The sequence below is a fragment of the Dermatophagoides pteronyssinus genome, unplaced genomic scaffold (genome assembly GCF_027571235.1).
Source record: "Dermatophagoides pteronyssinus isolate colony J.1.1.1.1 unplaced genomic scaffold, Derpt_VIB-CSIC_2022.12 sq0006, whole genome shotgun sequence".
In the NCBI taxonomy this organism is placed as follows: Eukaryota; Metazoa; Arthropoda; class Arachnida; order Sarcoptiformes; family Pyroglyphidae; genus Dermatophagoides; species Dermatophagoides pteronyssinus.
In genome coordinates, this window is record NW_027461530.1 from 77,108 (window position 1) to 98,264 (window position 21,157).

General features: G+C 29.9%; 6 protein-coding genes across 24 annotated transcripts; 2 read left to right on the forward strand and 4 right to left on the reverse strand.

Annotated features, from left to right (window-relative positions):
* Positions 1-27: 27 nt before the first annotated feature.
* LOC113796305 (uncharacterized) lies at positions 28-1,586 on the forward strand. Its single transcript, XM_027346546.2, has 2 exons — positions 28-522; positions 582-1,586. The coding sequence occupies exons 1-2, from the start codon at positions 154-156 to the stop codon at positions 1,515-1,517; spliced, it is 1,305 nt and encodes a 434-aa protein (XP_027202347.2). The 5' UTR covers positions 28-153; the 3' UTR covers positions 1,518-1,586.
* On the reverse strand, positions 1,507-3,849 carry LOC113796304 (tetratricopeptide repeat protein 17). The gene is made up of 6 exons (XM_075820313.1): positions 3,513-3,849; positions 3,327-3,459; positions 2,848-3,269; positions 2,678-2,794; positions 2,220-2,617; positions 1,507-2,156 (listed from the first exon to the last, which is right to left on the reverse strand). The coding sequence occupies exons 1-6, from the start codon at positions 3,633-3,635 to the stop codon at positions 1,616-1,618; spliced, it is 1,734 nt and encodes a 577-aa protein (XP_075676428.1). The 5' UTR covers positions 3,636-3,849; the 3' UTR covers positions 1,507-1,615.
* A 99-nt stretch (positions 3,850-3,948) lies between these two features.
* Positions 3,949-4,783, reverse strand: Vps25 (vacuolar protein sorting 25). The gene is made up of 2 exons (XM_027346599.2): positions 4,715-4,783; positions 3,949-4,629 (listed from the first exon to the last, which is right to left on the reverse strand). Exons 1-2 carry the CDS (start codon positions 4,769-4,771, stop codon positions 4,078-4,080), a joined length of 609 nt encoding a protein of 202 aa, XP_027202400.1. The 5' UTR covers positions 4,772-4,783; the 3' UTR covers positions 3,949-4,077.
* Positions 4,732-6,001, forward strand: Nelf-E (negative elongation factor E). The gene is made up of 4 exons (XM_027346598.2): positions 4,732-4,956; positions 5,010-5,286; positions 5,343-5,604; positions 5,660-6,001. The coding sequence occupies exons 1-4, from the start codon at positions 4,876-4,878 to the stop codon at positions 5,937-5,939; spliced, it is 900 nt and encodes a 299-aa protein (XP_027202399.2). The 5' UTR covers positions 4,732-4,875; the 3' UTR covers positions 5,940-6,001.
* Positions 6,002-6,854: 853 nt separating this feature from the next.
* On the reverse strand, positions 6,855-20,807 carry LOC113796340 (cell adhesion molecule Dscam1-like). 19 transcript variants are annotated; one of them, XM_075820291.1, is made up of 7 exons: positions 20,679-20,807; positions 20,328-20,624; positions 9,207-9,470; positions 7,863-9,131; positions 7,620-7,793; positions 7,397-7,560; positions 6,855-7,325 (listed from the first exon to the last, which is right to left on the reverse strand). In XM_075820291.1, exons 1-7 carry the CDS (start codon positions 20,752-20,754, stop codon positions 7,272-7,274), a joined length of 2,298 nt encoding a protein of 765 aa, XP_075676406.1. In that variant the 5' UTR covers positions 20,755-20,807; the 3' UTR covers positions 6,855-7,271. The 19 variants fall into 19 exon arrangements, with proteins under 19 accessions (XP_075676406.1, XP_075676412.1, XP_075676422.1 ...); XM_075820297.1 differs by lacking the exons at positions 20,328-20,624; positions 20,679-20,807 and adding exons at positions 19,701-19,982; positions 20,042-20,139; XM_075820307.1 differs by lacking the exons at positions 20,328-20,624; positions 20,679-20,807 and adding exons at positions 19,133-19,417; positions 19,483-19,552.
* On the reverse strand, positions 17,280-18,372 carry LOC142645073 (junctional adhesion molecule A-like). The gene is given in 4 exon segments (XM_075820322.1): positions 17,280-17,327; positions 17,330-17,631; positions 17,924-18,208; positions 18,264-18,372. Coding segments are annotated over 4 exon segments (699 nt in total). The 5' UTR covers positions 18,328-18,372.
* Positions 20,808-21,157: the final 350 nt, after the last annotated feature.

A 21,157-nucleotide genomic window follows, 5' to 3' on the forward strand; every position in this document is an offset into this window, starting at 1 on the left:
CATATACGACGTTTATGAACGAAACCTCGCATACGCGCGCGCAAAATTTATTCGCTCCTCATTCTCCAGAAAATTGACCGTTTGAAAAAGCTTTCAACATTTTTTTTGCCAAGTTTTATTTTTCGAAACACTTTCTTGCTTTTACCGATAAAAATGGCTGAAAAAATCACTGATGAAACAATAATCGATTTTTATAAATCAAACAATATTCATACGATTCGAAAAGAAGATCTACAACGACCAAGTAAAGAATTTGTTCTGCAACTTTATACTCGAATATTGGAAAAATTGGATGTTTTCAATATCAATCAACCGGATATTGTTGCTTGTACCAATGGTTTAATTGATCATATGGAGAAAACATATTTGATCATCAATGTTTTTACCGTTATTAGTCGTTTTGTTTCGAATGTTGGCCTGAATGATATCAAAATCATTGATATTATTGAACCGAAACGTAATCGTACGATTCGTATTCTACAGGCATTGGCTAAATATTATGTTCGATATAATACTTTAAAGGTTTGAATTTTTGTGTGAAATAGTCTGATTTTATTAATCATATCACTTTTTTATCACAGGCTGATTGGTTTAAAAATGCAAACGAATTTTCCGATCTTCCTTATGAACGAAAAGAATTGCAAAAACGTAAAGTAGAACTGAAACATTCGATTGAAGAAAAATCAATGTTATTATCATCGTTGAAAAATAAATCGGTTAGTATTGAAAAAGAAATGAAAACATTGGAAGAAACATTTGCTGCTCGAAAACATGATGCAGAAAAAGAGGAAAAAACGGCAGCCGAAATAAAAGCTGAAATATTTGCCTTGAAAGGAAAATCATGTGAAATCAAATTGGAATCGAGCGAAATTATTGAATCAAATAAAAAATTGACGGAAAATATTATCAAATCACCAAATAAAATAATATCAGCAGTGAATGAACCAGAAATCAAATTGAAAAAAATAAAAGATGAATTTCAACTACTGAAATCACAGTTGAATGAATCACAAACGAAAAGAAATTCATATTGCATCACAGAAACATTTGTTAAGGCCATTAAAGAATTGAAAGAGTTGATTGAATTACAGGCCAAAAATGATGAAAAATGTAAAGAATTGGAAAATATTATTAAAAATACTGATGCTTTAGCTGAAGAAATTGCACAAATCGAAATAAAAAAGAAAAAAACCGAAGAAGGTATTCGTTCAGTGAAAAAACATATCAGCAAAGAAAATGTGGAATTTAACCGTAAAAAAACTATTCATCTTGAATTGTTGGATGGAATGTGCGAAAAATACAAAACCAATCAACAACAAATTTCAGAAATGAAAAGCTCCACCGACATCAAATCGATTCGCATTCAACAGCTTGAAAAGGAATTGAAAGAACTTTGCCAAGGTGAACAACAACTTCGTCAACGACATCTCAATGAACATCGAATCAATATTGAGAAAATTTTTCAAACTATCCAAAATTTTGAAAAAATTCAACAAAACAAAAAACTTCAAAAATAAACCATAAAACAATCGAAGACTTTTTACTTTCTTTCTGAATTGAAATAAATATTTTATCCAAACTCAGAATTTTTCGTTTGTTTGTTTTGAGTTCAAATTCAATCCGATGACGGCAATACAAATGTAACGGGCAAAAGAACTGGCCGAGAATCGGATGATGATGACGTAGAACATTCTTTACTTGTATTACTTTCTTCTTCATCGCGGTCATTATCATCACCATCATCGTTTTGTTTTTCTCCGGTTTGGATATCCAATTCCATTTTATTACCATTTTTGGTTGAAGCTAATAATTTTTTAATTCTATTTGATCCTTCATCATCAATATCATTTTCTTTGGATTCCGGTTCTTCTGGTTCAATGCGAACATCAAATAATTTTTTACTCGGTTCTAATTTTGTTTGTATGTCATTGGTGGCTGCCCTTGACGTTGGATCGTCATTGTTCAAATGATTATCTTGTTTGAAAAAATTTTCATCTTCCAATTTTTGTCGTATTTTGAATTCACGATAATGAAGACGTTGTTCTAATTGTACGTTAGGCGGTGCTTGTTCGGATCGTAGTTTTTGATGATAATTTATCCACAATTCTTGTTGTCGTTGATAATCTTTCAATTCATCCAATGTTTTTTGTAAATTTCTAAATTAAACAATTCAAAAAAATGTTGTCCAATTGAAATGAAATGCAACGAGTAAAACTTACTCATGTTGAGCTTTCAAAGCATTTTCAATGCCCATATGACATAATACAGCATGTTTACGCAGTTTAGCTTCAATAAAATTTGGACAAAGTTTAGAAACATTATCCAAACATATAATGGATTTATTATAATCAGTCATGACTGTATAGATATTAGCCAGGATATAATGTGAATGCGGTATTTGCGGTGCCATATCGATAATTCCATGTAATACAATAACCGCTTCATCATAACTACGTGAACGATGGAGAATCGTTGCCAATGATAGCAATGCTATTGATCGATATTCGTTTGGACTAGAATGTAGGGCACGTCGAACACATTCGATTGCCTGTTCGGCTTCACCTAATCCACGCCAATAAAATGAAGCCAACGTATATAGTATCCATGAACTCGAATTCTTCAATCATTTCAAAATTTATCAACAAATTCATTCTATCAAACCAAATCAAATGCAAACCTGTTTTAATCCATCGGAAATATCTTTACCAAACGATTGATATGATTTCCATTTTCCAATAAAACGTAATATTTCTGATTCAGCATCCATTTTTAGATTCTTACGTGATCTTACCGACTGAAAACAAAAACAATTAACCAATTAGTTTAACAAGAAAGAAAAAAGCTAACCGGTAAATGTTCAAATGAAGTCATTGAAAAATCATTCAAAGGATATTCACTGCAATTTGGTGCATTTTTCCATTTGTTTGGTTTGGTTTCATTTTCATTTTCTTCAATATCAAATTTGAATGATTCATTTTCATTAGTTTTTGAACCAATTTTCGAACTAGTATTCGAACTGGTAAATGTATTCAAATTTTTATTTATCGATTCAAAATGAAGATCATTTTCATACGATGATGATATTCGATCCTGTTGATTGTGAAACATTTTCGTTGGAAATTGTGATGGAAATGATCGGCGATCATTGCGCGGATAGAAAAAAACCATAGTACCAACATAAAGATCGAATTGTACTAATGGTTTTTTAGCTTTCAAACAATCTGGATTAGTAAGATATACCAATTGTTCAACATCTTCTTGGTTATCAACTATAGAATAGATCAATTAGACTAATGAGAAAAACATTCAATTTTTTTACAACTAACAGTTTTCCGATTCAATTTCTTCTTTTTGTGCCATTAATTGTGTTTTGATTTTGGCAAAAACTTCGGCTCGTTTTTCCTGCTGTAACAATGACATCAAGTCATATGGTCGACGCATCTGAAAAATAGAATCCTCCTGTAGAATAGAATATTTTTCAAAAAAAGAAATAAATTTGAAAACAAAGAAACCTGTGTATGTATTTTGCCATCTTCGGTAACAATCCAATGTGTTGATGCTTTAGTAGCATGAAAAATGATTAAAAAATAGGTGAAAAAACATTGATTAACATAGATGATTTTCATTATAAGCATTTACAAAAATATAATTCATTGATAGTCAAAAAACAAAGATTTATCAAAACATTTCAATCAGATTCGGTTTTGATAATCGAATAAAAAAATCGATAAAAGCGATAAATCACGCGTGTTCAATATTTTGATTCACATTCGTTCATCTTGCGTGGGTTGTTTTTTTTCATTTGGCTCTTTTATTTACAATTTGGTTTGTTGTTGGCGAACAGGTCGATCTCACCGTGATATACATCTGTATGTAATATTGAGAGAATATACATTTTTTAATCATCCGTTATTTCATTTATGAATGAAAATATTCATTCATAAAATATTATTTTTTTACGTTTGCGAATTTATTTTTGTCTTTAAAAATTTTTTTGTTAAACATTCGAACAATTTATTAAATATTTTATCATAAAAGATAATTTTAATATGGCATTTTTCTCCTGAAATTATTGATTTATAAAAATTTAACACCATAAGAATCATCAATATGCACGAGTACAGCTTTACCATCTTTTTCTAAAAATCGTAATGCTTTCATTAGAATTCGTTCATCAAGTGCAAATAATTGCTGATCGGAACGATCTTCATCCTGTGTAATTTCATATAATGTACACATTGTTCCATTTAAACCTTTGTCTTCCACCCATTGTTTAATAATATCGGCCCATTCATCGATTCGAAGCCAATAGATTAAACATTGTTTTGTTTGACCATCAACATTTAACCATTCGGCACGACCACGTTTAACCATTTCATCCAAAATAATTCGAAGACTTTCTTCGGTTAGATTTCGGCCAATTTTATCATTACGAAATGGTGGTTGGCCCAATGATTCGCTAATATTTAATTCATACAATTTATTTCGACGACAATAATCCATTATAATTGCACACCAAACATCCATTTGTAAACGCCTAGTTTCATCATTCGGTTGTATAGTGAAAAATGGCGGAAAATCATATTGCCAATAATCGGTCATAATGTTTACTATTTGCAAATATAAATCCTGAAATAAAATTCAAATTATCACTTGACAAAAATACTACAAAAAGGGTTTCAAACAATAACAAAAATTCATTCGAGGTTTTTACCAGCCAATGATGGTCATCACAAATGGTTGAGAAATCTTTCCGAAACATTTTTGACATGAAAATTGAAAGAAATTTTCACGAAAATTGACTGATTGTTTTGGAATCAGAATTCTAATCAGAAAATTTGAATTTATTACAACATTACATAATTAACAATACAAATGACTTTAGTCCAACTTCCTGCCAAATTAACCGAAGAAGAACAGGCGTTACAAAGAAAATATCAGAAACTCAAACGAAAGGTAAGGAGTGTTGTTTGCCAAACACAAGCTAAAATTTTCAAAAATGTTTTCAGAAAAAACTACTGCAACAATTAAAGACACCAAAACAGGAACAACCAACAACACAACCGATAAAACGGACTCCAGACAGTGGAACGGATGCCAAAGAAGTTGCAAAAAAACTATTAAAATCCGGTAAAATTCAGGCCATCAAAGCACCGGATAATAAAGATCGACAAGATTCAGGATTCAAACGATCAAAAGCTCATGAACGTAAACGTTGTACTGGAACGGATAAACCTGGTGGATATTTGCCATTTCATAATCATCATTCTGATGATGATCCAAACGGTTTGTCGATGATTGATTTTGAACAATCCTTTCATAATTTTAATCATTATTCACAGGACCAAAAGATGAACCTGAAAGTAAACGTTCAAAACCACTTTACGAAAGTTTTGTCATGTCAAGAGATCCACATTCGGTAGCGCGTGAAGAAGCTTTTAGAGAGAAAAAAAGAGATGGCAAAGTTAATTATGTAAATCGAGATAATCCACAGCAGGGCAACACAGTTTATGTTCATGGAGAAAACTTGAATGAAGATATTCTTCGATTAGCTTTTGTTACTTTTGGCCCAGTGTTGAACATAACGGCCGAACCAAATAAAAAGTATTTTCCAATGCAATTTTTAACTATATTTAAATTACCTTTCCTTTAAATGTAGTTGTGGATTTGTAACATATGAATCTATCGATGTGGCAAATATGGCCATCACTGAAATGAATGGTAAAACAATCAATGGAATTCATTTGAAAGTTAGTTTGGCACGTCGTCAACCCGCTTATAATCCGGAAAAATCTAAAACTAATACTGATTTAAATGATTCATTATCAGCACCGGAAGCATGGTCAGCAATTGCTTCGAATTTTTCCGATAGTGTTGATAACCCAAAGAAAAGAGCCATTGTTAGCTATGATGATGATGATATCTATGAAACTGTTTAAATTGAATGATTCTTTTTTCTTGAATATTTTGATTTTTTAAATAAAATGTTTTGGTCTTCAAATCTAATTTGATAATTCCATCAAGTTTTCAAATCAGATTTTATTTTTTGAAATTTTTTTTATAATTAAGTCCGTACGATAGCGGCCTCTAGTGATTAATTCGAACAGTATGCTCATTAACAATACGCATGTCGAACATTGTTGTTTATAAAATTGTGAGACCAGCCCAATTTCCCCATTTGACCAGTTTGTACAATGATAGTTGTTGTCATCAAATTTAAAAGACAGAAAAAAAATTATTTGCAAAAGATTTTTTTCTGAAAAAAATGAAAAATTTTCGTTTTATTATTGATGATTATAGCTAATCAATTATCAATGTAATTACAAAAAAATAAATTTTAATCAAATTGGTGTTTTTTCTCTAAAAAATAAGATTTAACATCGTATAAACTCTATATGTCCTGCATATTCAAAGATCGGGTGGTGTTTTGATCAAATAAAAAACAAATTCAGTCTTTTTTAAATGTGAAAATCTCCAGCGGCCTCAACAAAGCGCTATATACCCTCATGGTTTGGCTACACAACACACCATGTGGATAAATCGGTCACGAACTTGAATGAAATTTCCAAAAACCAAGGGGATAGGTATTCAGATCGATGGTTATGCGCAAAACCTGAAGGGACATTGTGTTTTGTCTGCATCATGCATGGGTTCATTGTGTTCAACATCTGCCATGGCTTTTTATCGTTGTCATCGTCGCTTTTTTCTTTTGTTCGATCATTTCGGATAAGTTCAGTGGCCATCTTCGTGTTAATGTTATTTTTTGGACAAAATCAATCAACAGAATTTTGATTCGAAAATTTCAAATTTTATTAATAATAATTATAATCAAAACAAAGACATTTAATTAATAGAAAAAACACAAAAGAAAAAAAGAAATCACGACTATTTGGAATAGGCCAATGTGTGCAATTGAGATCAATAGTATTATTTGACTATTGAATATTGATGAAGGATAATATTAAAGACAGCAAAACAAACAAAAAAAACTAGATTAAAATCAAAAATAAAGTTAAAGAATTAGAATTCTAGAGATTAAATAGAATGTCGAACTATTCTATATATAGAGAGATAGATAGTAGTTCAACAAGAAGAATATTCTGCGTGTGTTGAGTATTTTGTCACAAGATACAATTCAATATAGAGAAAAGTAAAAAGAAAAGAAAATTGCTCTTTGGATCAAAAAAATTTTGGAAATCAAGTGAGAAAATTGGCAACTAATTTTGTTTTGGTTTGAAAGCCAAAAATGATGATAGTCAATTTTGTTTGGATTATTGTGGATGATCATAAATATGTGAATCTTTTTTCATTTCTCCTGTCCATGGCTATATTTTGTAAGAAAGGAGAAAATGAACAATTAATTTAAGAATGAGAAATATCAATTATAGTAACAAACCTGCATATTTTCATCCATTGGCATTGTTGCATATGCAGCTGGAAATATATTACCTTGTTCGGTCATAATCAATGGTTTACCACTAACTTTATCAAAATCAGCATATCTAGGACCGGTACTATACCCGGTAAATTGTTTACTTAATGTTGCACCATCCAGTATAACTATCGATAGATAATATGATTAGAAAAATAACAACAAAAATAACCGACGAATCACTTACGACTATTTGCAGCAGCACGATGTTTAGCCCGACGTACACAAACATAGGCAACAACCATTATGATGAATACGATTACAAATGCAGTGATAATTGGAATAGTAAATTCTGGTTGCATATAATAGGGATTTTCATAATAAAGATGATTCATTAATTTTCCTTGAAAATTTAATCGTTCTAATTAGGGGAAAACAAAAATAAAGATTATTCATTAGACAGAAAAAATGAACAAATTCTGAAACAAACCTCCAATGGTTTTGGTAAAGACAATATTGCTTGGATCAGAAAAACCAAAACGATTAACAGCGGTTACAAATATACGATAATGCACACCACTTTCTAGATTAGATAAAGTGTATGTATAGATTGGCATCGTTGATGATGATTGTTCCATGATTGATGGTGACGATGTAGCCAATGTACTGAATGGAATTTCATGCCATTTCGGTTCACCTTCTTTTTGATATTGTAATGTATAACTTATGATTGGTGTTATTGAATCACGATTATCACGTTGATGCCAACGTAGTGAAATGGAATTGGTTGTTGTTTCGGTTGCAATGAGATGCTGCGCTGGTGGTAGATCACCGTCCAATGTACGTGCCAATAATACATGTGATTGTGGTCCACTACCGGCCATATTATATGCTTTAATAACAATTTCATATTCTGTTCCACGTGAAAGATCACGTAGAAAATATTCATAAACTTCATTTTCAATTTGATTAGCCTCCGTATATTTTGAATCAATAGATTTTAATGTATAAGCCTGGTTTGAATCTTCGGCTTTTCGGAAACCAACATAATAACCTTTAATCAGTCCATTCCAAAATTCTTTTGGCGGTGCACGCCATGTAATTCTTATTGTTGTCGGACCTTTTGGCTCAACATTTATATCATTTGGTGGTGCACTTGGTTCTTCCTCACCAGTAAAGAATGGCACCGTTTCCGATGGTTCACTACGTCCAACTTCATTTTCAGCAATAACGGACAATTCATATGATAATCCAGGTGAAAGATTTTTAATCAAAAATGATGTTTGCGAACTGCTAACATTAACTTCATTCAAACGATGTGGTGCATTTTGTCGACGCCAATATTGTATCAAATATCTTGTAACTGGTGAATTACCATTTTGAAGATGACGCCATGAAACACTAGCTGAACGCGACCATACTTCATTGATTTTAACATTAACAGGTGAACTTGGTTCTTCAACAACCAACAATTTTATTGTGCGATCATCACGACCATGTTCATTTTCAGCATCACATTTATAGATTGCACCATCAGTCTTCTGTACCGAGCGAATTGATAATTCTGAAATCACACCATAACTAGTTGGAAAATCATTCATTTCATAATGATGATGGTGACTTAAACGATCCAATTTCATTCCATCCTTTGTCCATCGTATTGTGATTGGTCGATCCCCAGTAGCATTACATTTCAATACAATTATATCACCCTTTTTCGCTTGTATTGAGCTATATTTTTCATCAAATCTTGCCGGTACTTTATTTATAACAACAAAATTATCATCATCATCAATGATAATCCAACAGATTTCATTTTAAAATAAATTCTTACCATTATAAGATATGGTTATCGATTTTCGTAATGCCTCACCAATACCATTATCAGCCACGCATTCGAATGTTAATGTTTGTCGACCATTTTTTTCATTTTTAATCAATTTACTCAAATCGAGAATCTCATTTTCAATTGTTTTACCCGAAGGTGTTAGCCATTTGATTTTCGGTTTGGGCAGTCCATCGGCTAAACATTCCACAGAATATTCTTCACCCATACGTAGATTAACATCTTTTGGTTCTTTGATCCAGCTAGGTGGAACTAATTAAAAAAAATATTCAAAATGATAATTAATATTGATTAAACAAAATTTTTCGCCAAAAAAACATAATTTGAATTTTTGAAGAAACCTTGAACATTTAGATATGAACTTTGGCTATCGAAACCACCTCGATTATTAACCGAACAAGTATAATTTCCTGAATCATTTGATGATAGATTTTCAATCAATAAAGTAGACATAAGATTATCTTTTCGGATATGAATATGATCATTATCATCATTTTCGAGGATTTTTCGACCATTTTTCATCCAATGAAATGTCAATGGTGAATCACCAAGAATAGCCAAACAATTTAAAAAGAAACGCGATCCTTGAATCTGTGTTTGAAACGGATTCAATGAATTCAATACAGGTTTTGTAATAGCAGTATTTTGATGAGAAATCAGAATTAGATTCGCAAAAATCAATATAAAAACTTGAATGTTTAGTAAAGATAACATTTTTTGGTAAGTAAGATGTGTGTTTGTTGTCATTAAGTAAAGATTTTTGGATCAATATTATCTCAAACAAAAATTAAACAAAAATGAATCGATCAAAGATTTAGCGCCACGTTTTGAGTGAAGAACAAATGATCAACATATTTATAAATACAAACCTTTCACCAAAATATTGGTAACAATTGAATCATGGCCGAATTGATTTTTAGCACGACATTCATATCGTCCACTATCAATTGTCTGAACATTTGATAATGAAAGTATTGATATTTGTTCTTGATTATCAATTTTCAATTGATTTGTTTGTTCCAATATTCTTTGATCATTACGATACCATTCGAAAAAGATTGGTTTCGAACCACTGATTAATATGCATGACAGTGGATAGGTTATGTTTTCAACCAATTCCTGAAGTTCGCCATTAAATGGCATTAATTTTGGCTTTCCTAAAGTATTTTTTGGAAAACTTTAAATAAGTTTGTTTTTATTTGAATAAAACAAAATTACTGACCCCCAATAGAAATCGAAATTGTTAGGGAAAATATTAATAAAAAGATTTTCAAATGGAAAAACATTTTCAACATCGAATAAATGAATGGAAAAATAAAAAATGTCTAGAATTACAAACAAATGACTAATAACACGAGAATAGATCTCGATCAACAACAACAATAGCGCCACATTTTACCATGAATTCAAGATAAATAAATTTCTTTTTAGCAAACCTTTTATAACAAATTGTGTAGATGTTGATGAAGTTCCGTAAACATTTTTAGCACGACATTCATAATTTCCTGAATCCTCGGCAGTTAAATTGGTCATTGTTAACAATGAATAATGATTTGTATTTTCCACGTGAACATTATTTGTTTCGGAAAATTTTTGACCATTTTTATACCATTCAAAAAATATTGGTTTCGAACCAGAAAATAAATTACATGTCATTAGATATGTAGAATTTTCTAAAAGTTCAATAGTTTTTTGTAATGGTACTAATTTTGGTTCGTCGGCAAAAACAATCGACAGAACAAGACTAATGGAAAAAATTTGGAAAAAAATTGGATGCATTTTTTCTTACAAACAACAATAATTGTGAACAAACAACTGACTAACGAATGAATGTTTTTGGAATTATGCAAAAAAACGAAAACAGAAAACATTGATTCAAAATGATCAACAAATTTAGCGCCACGTTTTAACCGAAAAACAAAATTAGTGAAGAAAAAATGAAAAATTTAAACAACCTTTGATCAAAAGTTGTGTAGATGTTGAAACACTTCCATAAGGATTTTTAGCAAAACATTCATAATTGCCAGAATCATTAATAGTCAGATTTGCTATTGATAACAGTGAATAATGAACATTATTATCAATATGAATATTTGAATTGGTCGATAATTTTTGTCCATCTTTTTTCCATTCAAAAAATACTGAAGAACCAGATGCTAAACTACATAGTATGGTAAAAGTTGATTTATCTTCAAGTTCAATACGTTTTTGGAATGGAACCAATTTAGGTTCATCTAAAAATAGGAAGATAATATGAATAACGATTTAACTTTACATTTTTAAAGGAACGAACCTGCTACGACAAAATTCAATGTAAAACTTAAGAAAATAATTGAAAACAACATTTTTTGAAACTTGTATCAAACCCACACATCAATAACATTCATCAAACTCTTTCAATAAAAATTTTTTAAACAAATACCCAAATTCATTCGAATAATAAATTCAGTAAATAGCGCCACATTTTAACCACGAATAAAAACTTTTAGATAATCAGATAATCATAAAAACCTTTTACATTCAATCGAAATATCAGGCTATCAATGCCAAAAGCATTGCGAACTTGACATGAATATCGGCCAGAATCATTTCGATTTGTTGTTTGAATATTCAGAAAAGAAAATTTCTTATTGTTTTCAATTTTCAAATCATTTGTTTCACGAAGTGGTTGATCATCTTTTAACCAAGTAAAAAATATCGGTTCCGAACCGGATAAAATACTACAACTAAGTAGTTGAAATGTATTTTCAATAGGTTCGATATTAACCAGAACATTTTTATTAATTTTAGGTGGATCTGCAATAATTTTACAAAAAAATTAATTAATTTCAAAATTTTCAAAGAAATCCATACTCCAATCAAACATACCTTGAGCCAATCCACTATTGAAGATGAAAAAACTAAACAAAATAAATATTCGAAACATTTTTCAAACGAAAATTTTAAAAAACAAATCAAAAACACAGATTGACAAAAGTATTCTGGGCAATGCAATAAATGAAATGGAAAAACACCGAAAAAATAAAATATTGAACAAAATTTAGCGCCACATTTTGTTCAGAATCAAGACTTGTGTTTAGATCAACCGACCAACCTTTCACTTGAAGCATTGACCATTGGGAATCAATACCGTATCGATTTTGAACAATACAGGAATAATTCCCTGCATCATCAATTTGAATATTTTTGATCGTTATCATTGAAAAATCATCATCCAAATCAATTTTAATACGGGAATCTGATGTTTGTGAAATGGAATGGCCATTTTTTGTCCATATAAATTTCAATGGAGCCGCTCCATCCATTTTGCTACAAGTCAAAATGAATCTAGAATTCACAGGTTGGGTGTAGAAATTTTTAAATTCAACCAAACGAGGTGCATCTTTTTTAAAGAAAAAAATTTTCGAGAATAAAATGTTTGCTAAATCAAACAGAATGATCTTACCATTGGCAATAGTCAACAACAAAAATTGAAAAACAATCAACAAAATAAATGGTGAAAACATTTTCAAAATCAAAATCAGCAATGAAAAAGATTGAAGAGATTGACGAAACAAACAACAGATTGATACAAAAATATCCAATTTCGGAATTGGAAAAAAATTTGATCATGAACGATTTAGCGCCACATTTTGGTGGAAAAACAATGAATAACCAACCAACCACTATCAATATAATGGTTTAGATTTTTCTGGGTCAAATTGAAAATTGTTTCCGGTCATCATTTATTTCCGGAAATTGAAATCATGTTCTGGTCAATCATAGAACAGAATAAAAAACAATAAAATGAAATTATCAAACCTTTAACATCAAATTGTGACCATTGGGAATCCAGACCAAATTTATTCGTTACCAAACATGAATAATTTCCCGAATCATTAATGGAAACATCATTAACAGTTAGTTGAGAAAAGGAATTCTTTTTTTCAATCCAATAACGATAATCATTCTTCATATCAAAAATTTCATGACCATCTTTAAACCATTTAAATTCTAATGGTTTGGTTCCTTTTATAGAATTACATGTGAGCAAAAGTAAGGAACCTAATGGTTGACTTATGAAATTTGATTGAGATTTAACAAGTTCAGGTTGATCATTAGCAAAAACCAAAGTAATAATGATGAAAATTAAGAAAAAATTGGCTAAAAATGAAGCCATTGTACTGTTCACATACACACATAAAACTAGACACAAGTTTTTCATATCGACAATGGAAAATAAAAATAAAAATCTAGATTCCAAAACTGCACAATTGATATTCTGTGCAAAGAAAATTTAGCGCCACATTTTGGCCTATAAGCTTATCATAACAAACCACACAACATTACCACAAGTAAAAATCGTAAAAAGCAAACAGATAAAAATTAAATATCCGTTCAGTTTAGTTTAGTTTTGGTTGGTAAGATGGAAGCAAACCTTGAACAAATAATTCGATCGATGTAGAATCCATACCGAATTGATTCTGTACCGTACACGTATATTTGGCAGAATCATTTCGTTTTATTTCTTTCAATATTAACGATGAAAAAGAAGATTGGTCCATTTGAGAATGTTTTCCGGAAATTTTATGATCATTTTTTAACCAATAAAATGTAACAGGCTTTATGCCTGAAAGTAGATTACAAGTAAAAGTATAATCAAAATTTTCTTGCAATTCAATACGTTTGGGTAGTTCAAATAACTTTGGAGAACCTGCAGATGCTGCTGATAAAATGGAAAAAACATTTTTTAATGATCAAACTATAGTGGTGAATAAGGAAAAAATCATTTACTTGTTTCAATCATCAAATCGTATGGCAATAAAAATAAATTTAAAACAAAGTTGATTGAAATTAAATTCCATACAGATAAAGCCATTGTTTGTTTGTTTGTTTTTCTCATTAAATCAAATGAAATCTACCATGGAAAATACAATCACAAATGAAACAGAATCGAAGAGGATTTACCAAAATTAAATTAAATTTTGTGGCAAAGCAGCACAATGAGCGCCACATTTTATCCGAATTATGAAAATGAAAAATTATTGTTCAAAACTTGATACCTTTAACTTGAAGAAATGTCCATTGAACATCGATACCATAAGCATTACTAACTACACAGGAATAATTTCCAGAATCTTTCAATTCTAATTCCGGTATCATTAATACTGAAAATGAAGGATTATTGTTGATCGATCCACGTTGATTTGCATGTTTAATTTCAATATCATCTTTAAACCATTTGAATAGGATTGGTTGTGTACCACTAGAAATTGGACACATTAAATTCAATACTGAACCCTGGGATTGGCTCATTTGTGTTGGAATTATTTTGGAAATGACGGGTGGATCATTTGATGATGCAACAAGATGGTCAATGTTAAACCCAAAACAACATAAAATTAACAATTCAATATGAACGAAATTCATTTTTGGAAAAATCTTTTTCTTTTAAAAGATCGCGATATGACAAAAAGAAAAACAATGTGAGTTTACGAACTGAACTAATAAAACGAAATGATCAATTTGGGAAAGAACATTTTTTAAATCAAACACACATCAAAAGCGCCACATATTGGATTGTATCGATGATGAAATAATTTGATGATTTGAAAAAGGATTTTCGAAACAAACAAACCTTGTACAAGCAGTTTGGTACTAGTAGTATCAATGCCTTCAACGTTTTTAACACGACATGTATACGTTGCCTGATCGTTTGTTGTTAAATGTTTAAAGGTCAATGTTGACCATGTATCATAGTGGTCAATTTTATATTGATCAAAATTAGATAATTGAAGTGGCTGGCCATTTTTAAGCCATTCGAAGAATATTGGTTTCGAATCAGAAACGACTGGACATTGTAAAATGTATGAAACATTTTCTCTAAGTCGAATTTCTGATGGTAATTGTATCATTATCGAAGGTTTAGCTATAAGGATGAAGATTGAATTAATTGAATTAGAATCAATGAAGATAATTATTATTAAAAATTACCCGAATTAATGGAAATGATAAATTGAAAAAATGATAAACAAAATAGAGAGAAAATTCTAATATCCATGATTTACAAATGACACTAATTACAAATTACAGTGAAACAGTGTAACAAAATAATATTTGGTTTGATTAGAATAACGAAATTTCGATTTAAACAATCAAAAAATGGCAGAATTAGCGCCACATTTTGGCCAAATAATCATCAAAAAGGAAAAAAATTATTTCAAAATACCTGTTACATCCAATTGAAATGAAATTCTATCGAAACCAAATTGATTGGTTACAATACAGGAATAATTTCCAATATCATTCCGATCAATGTTGTACAGCGTAAGAAATGAATAAATATCTTTAAATTCAATTCTTGAATGTGTATTATGATCGGATGAAATGATTTTTTGATCATTTTTTTGCCATTCAAATCGAAATGGTTTTGTTCCTTTAGCTACATTACAATTGAAAACTATATCTGATCCTTTCGTAGAACTTAATCGTGATAATTGTTTTAATAATGATGGTGATTCTATAAAATGAAATATTATAAACCAAATTTCAAACAAATTTCAAAAGTATATTTTACCATTCGCTTCAACGATAGTGACTACCGTTATCTTGATTATCAACAAAATAATAAGTGAAATTGATTTGAATAATTCTTCAAATTGAATAAACATTTTGAACAAATTTTAGGATTATAAGCACAGAGACACACAAAACATTATAGCGAAAAAAATGGCAAAATTTAAGATAAAAAAGATATTCAAATTGAATCAATAGCGCCACGTTTTGGTCAAAATTATGATCATAATAAAACTAAATTATAACCCAAATACCTTTAACTTGAAGTTGAGTCCATTGAATATCGATTCCAAAATTATTACTTACAACGCAGGAATAATTTCCGGAATCACTGGGTTTTAATTGAGAAATCGAAAAAATTGAAAGAAAATTATCCGTTTTAATCTGAAATGTTGAATGCTGATTCCCAGTCGGTTGTAATTCCTGGTTATTTTTTAACCATTTAAAAGAAAATGGTGTCGAGCCACTAGTAACCGAACAAGGAATATTCAATACAGAATCTTCTGATTGACTCAGTTCTTTTGGAAATGATTTAGAAATTTGTGGTGCATCTGAACAGCAAAAAAACAAACAAATTTATCAATCAATGAAAAAAAACGAATCTTAAACATTTTAAGATAAAAACCTTTCATTGAATAAATAGACGAAATTGAAACAAAGAAAAATGCAGACAACAACAAGAACCATTTAGACATGGTGAATTTTTCAAATTCTTTTTTGAATTTCATTCGAACAGAATGGACTCGAAATGAATATGACAGAGAAAAAAACATATCACAAGAGGAAAAATATCTAAATTTACAAAATTTTCGACCAAGATTGGCATTAGAAGCGCCACATATTGGTCTGGTTGGATTACAATTTAAGGATTTTTTCCAACATTATTATCATATTGACCATTGATCACAATCAATCAAGAAAATTAAATAAACTTTATCAAAAACAAACAAGTAAAAAGAGTAAAAATCAAACCTTGCACGACAAGTTTTGTTTGAATTGAATCCGAACCATAAACATTTTTAGCAATACAAATATAGCTACCGGTATCATTCGAACTTAGATGTTTAAATACAATCGATGACATTGTATCATAATTATCAATATGATTCAATTCAGATGATAATAATTTGTTCTTGTGATTATTATCATCATCATTTTTAAACCATTCAAAAAATATTGGTGTCGATCCGGATGAAATCGAACATGGCAATATATATGATGAATCGAGTGAAAGTTTAATTTCATTCGAAGGAAATTTGTTCAGAATAGGTTTGGCTGTAAATCAAAATGTTTGTTATTATTATTATGCAATGATCAATTTCTTGAATAAATCATACCAGCATCGATTGAAAGGTTTAAAATTGAAAAAATCAATAATATTATTATCAAAGCCATCATGTCAACAACAACAACAACAAAATAATCCTGCTGCTGTTTATTTCATTTGAAATGAAATGGATTATTTCTAAGCAAAAATTTTCAAAAACCTCGAAACAAATGGCAATATTAGCGCCACATTTTGGCTTAAAAAAACAATGAATCAAGAAAAAATATGGAGGAATCTTTTTTTGCAAACCTGTAACAGTAAGTTGTATTGAAAGCTTGTCGAAACCAAATTCATTTGTAACAACACAAGAATAATTTCCCATATCATTCGCATCGATATTTCTCAATGTATATAATGAGAAGATATCTTTAGTTTCAATCGAAGAACGTGAACTACCGGTTAGTTCGACACCATTACGGAACCATTGAAACCGGAAAGGTTTACTGCCTTTAGCAACGTTGCAGGTCAAAACAAGAGCTGAACCTTTTGTTTGCTCATTTTGTGAATAAAGTTTAACAAGAACGGGTGGTTCTGTAATAAAAAAAAATCAATCAAACCATATTGATCAAAGAAATGAAGAACTTACCACCACCACTGTGAATGAATGAAATTTGAAATGAAAACAAAATGATCAAAACAAAAAACTTGAACATTTTAGAATTTAGATTTTGAAACAAGCCTCGAATGAAAACCACACACACAAAAGAGAATGAATATTTTACAAATGAAACAAATTTTTAGAAATTCAAAAAATTTCAACAAGATAATTAGCGCCACGTTTTGGTGAAAATTATGAACAGAAAATAAACTTTTCAAATCAAACCTTGTATAATCAGTTTGGTTGTGATTGAATCCGAACCATAAACATTTTTAGCATTACAGGTATAGCTACCGGTATTGTTTGGATTTAAACTTTCGAATACAAGTGATGACATTGTAGCATAGTTATCGATTTTATATTCAGATGAGGATAATTTCTTATGGTCATCTTTAAACCATTCAAAAAATATTGGTGTAGATCCGGATGAAATCGAACATGGTAATATATACGATGCGTTTGTTGAAAGTCGAATTTCCGATATGGGAAATTCATTCAAAATTGGTTTGGCTAAAAGAAAATTAAAATCAGATTAAAGTTCCAAACAAATGACCAGAAAAGTTACCCGACTCAATTTGAAGATAAAATGATGAAAAAATTAGAGAAAATAAAATTATCATAGCCATCATTGATTACAACAACCAACAACTCAAATCAATTCACACAAAAAACATTACAATGAAAATATTGAAAAAATAATTATGAATTCCGATAATAAACGAATGATCAAAAAATTGGCAGAATTAGCGCCACATTTTGGTACCGAAAAAAACATTGAATCACGAAAAAAATATGGGGAAAAAAGATAAAATTTTTTGCAAACCTGTAACAGTTAATTGTATCCAAAGTTTATCGAAACCAAATTTATTACTAACAACACAGGAATAATTTCCCATATCATTCGAATCGATATTTCTTAATGTATACAGGGAAAAAATATCTTTAGTTTCAATCGATGATCGTGAACTACCGGTTAGTTCGACACCATTACGGAACCATTGAAACCGGAAAGGTTTACTGCCTTTAGCAACATTGCATGTTAAAACAAGATCTGATCCTTTTGTTTGTTCATGATTATTTTGTGAATAAAATTTAACAAGAACGGGCGATTCTGGAAATTTGAAAAATTGATTTGAAATGAAACATGAAAAACTAAACAATAGAAAACTTACCATCATTATCACTGTGGACAGATGAAAACGACAATAAAAACAAAATGAAAAACTTAAAATTGAAATTCATCATTGTTATTCCAAATGAAAAACCAATGGAAAAAATCAAAATGAAACACAAGCCTCAATCACATTTTGTCAAAGGAATCCAACAGAAACAAAACAAACAAAAAAATTCAATTTTGAAATTTTCGATAATTTAGCGCCACATTTTGGCAGAAATCAAGAAAAAATTTGGGAAAAAATCAATTAATTATCAAACCTTGAACTTGAAGCAATGACCATTGTTGATCCAAACCATTATCATTGATAACTGTACAGGAATAATTTCCTGAATCATTCAATTGTATATCGGAAATTCGAAGCAAAGAATAATCAGATTTCGTATCGATTTGATATCGAATCGATGGATTATCAATGATTAAACCATTTTTAAACCATTGAAATCTTAATGGATGACTACCGATGTATGCAGCACAATTCAGAACAAAAGATGAATCTATTGGCTGGATGATTTCATTTTGAAATTTGTTTAATTTTGGTGAAACTAAAATTATGAAAAATGAAACCAAATTTTCAATTTTTAACAAAAAAACAACGAAGATAACATACCACCAGAATAAACAGAATTGGTAAAAATTAACAAACAAAATGTCAAGATTAACATTTTTGAGACAAAAAATATTTCACACGACCGAAATAGACTGATGTCCATTTGGATACCAATGATCAATAATGAAAAAAATCAAAATCCGAATTCAAATTCAACGAAGAAAGGAGCGCCACTTTTTGGTCGAAAAAAATAATAATGATAAAAACGAAATATATACCTTTGATCAAAAGTTTGGTTGATGTTTGATCTTGACCGAATGCATTTTTAGCCAAACATGTATAGATTGCTGAATCATTCTGGGTTAATTCTTTTAATGTTAGTGCAGAAAAATTTTCTTCAATCACTAATTTATATGGATCAGATTTGGATATTTTTCGACCATTTTTAGACCATTCAAAAAATACTGGTTGACTACCACTTATCAGTGAACAAAAAATGACATGAGTTCGATTAGCAACGAGTTCAATCGATTCTGGAAGATTTTGTAGAATAGGTTTCGCTAGATTCAGATAAAAGTTAATTGAAAGTTTTAAAACAAAACAAATTAACAATACCAACCGGCATTAGATGAATCGACTATGCAATTCAACCACCATGCAATTGAACAAATGAAACAAAATTTCAAGAAAAACATCATTTTTATCAAAAGATAAATGATGATCATAATACCAGTATGAATAACAACACAGAAATAATTGTCGAAATAACAATCCAAAGTCTTAAAGAAAGAAAAGGAAATTATTCAAATCATGGAGATTTTGGCGCCACATTTTAACGAAAATTGTTAAACATAGCATGCAACAGGTATATCATAATCAATTAATAAGAAATAAATAAACTTTACCTTGAACACGTAGCTTAGTGGTTGTTGAATCGAATCCAAATGCATTACGTGCAATACATTTATAAACACCTGAATCATATTGATTCAATCGTGGAATTGTCAGCATTGAAAAATTATCATTCGAATCGATTTTCCAATTTTTCGTTGTTGTATGATTATTGTTGATTTGATTGCCATTTTTAGTCCATTCAAAATGAATTGGTTGTGATCCTTGCACTGCATTACATAGAATAACATGTGATATGTCGATCATTGATTGACTATCGATTGGTAAATCCACCAATTTCGGTCTTTTATCTAAAAAATGGTATTATTCATGAAAAATGATATTGCCAAAATGAAAAAACTCACTGCATTCAATTAATTTGGCGGTTAAAAACAACAGCCAAATCAGAATAACTATTGTCGATTGAAGTCGGCTGAACATAATTGCAAAAGGAATTGATTTCACTTTGTTTTGTTCAGATTGCAATAATATTTCCGATTTTTGTGTTTTTGTTTGGTTCGATAGATGGCACTTTAGACAGTCCATAAATCAAATAAAATATCCATACAGTGGCGCTCTCTATTGCCAAATGTGAATTAACTTTTTAAAAATTTAAATTTTCTTTTTGAAAAAATTATTTATCACTCAATTCAACTGACCACAAAGGAATAAACTTTTCTTCTTTTTGCAACAAAAAAAGTCATCAAATTAAAATTTATTGGAAAACATCAACAAAATTAAAATGAATTTACACAGCGAAAAAATGACAAATAAAAAACAAGGTGGTAAAGAAGAGAAGATAAGAAAATTGACCATTCTGAAAAAAACATGGCATTGCAGCATC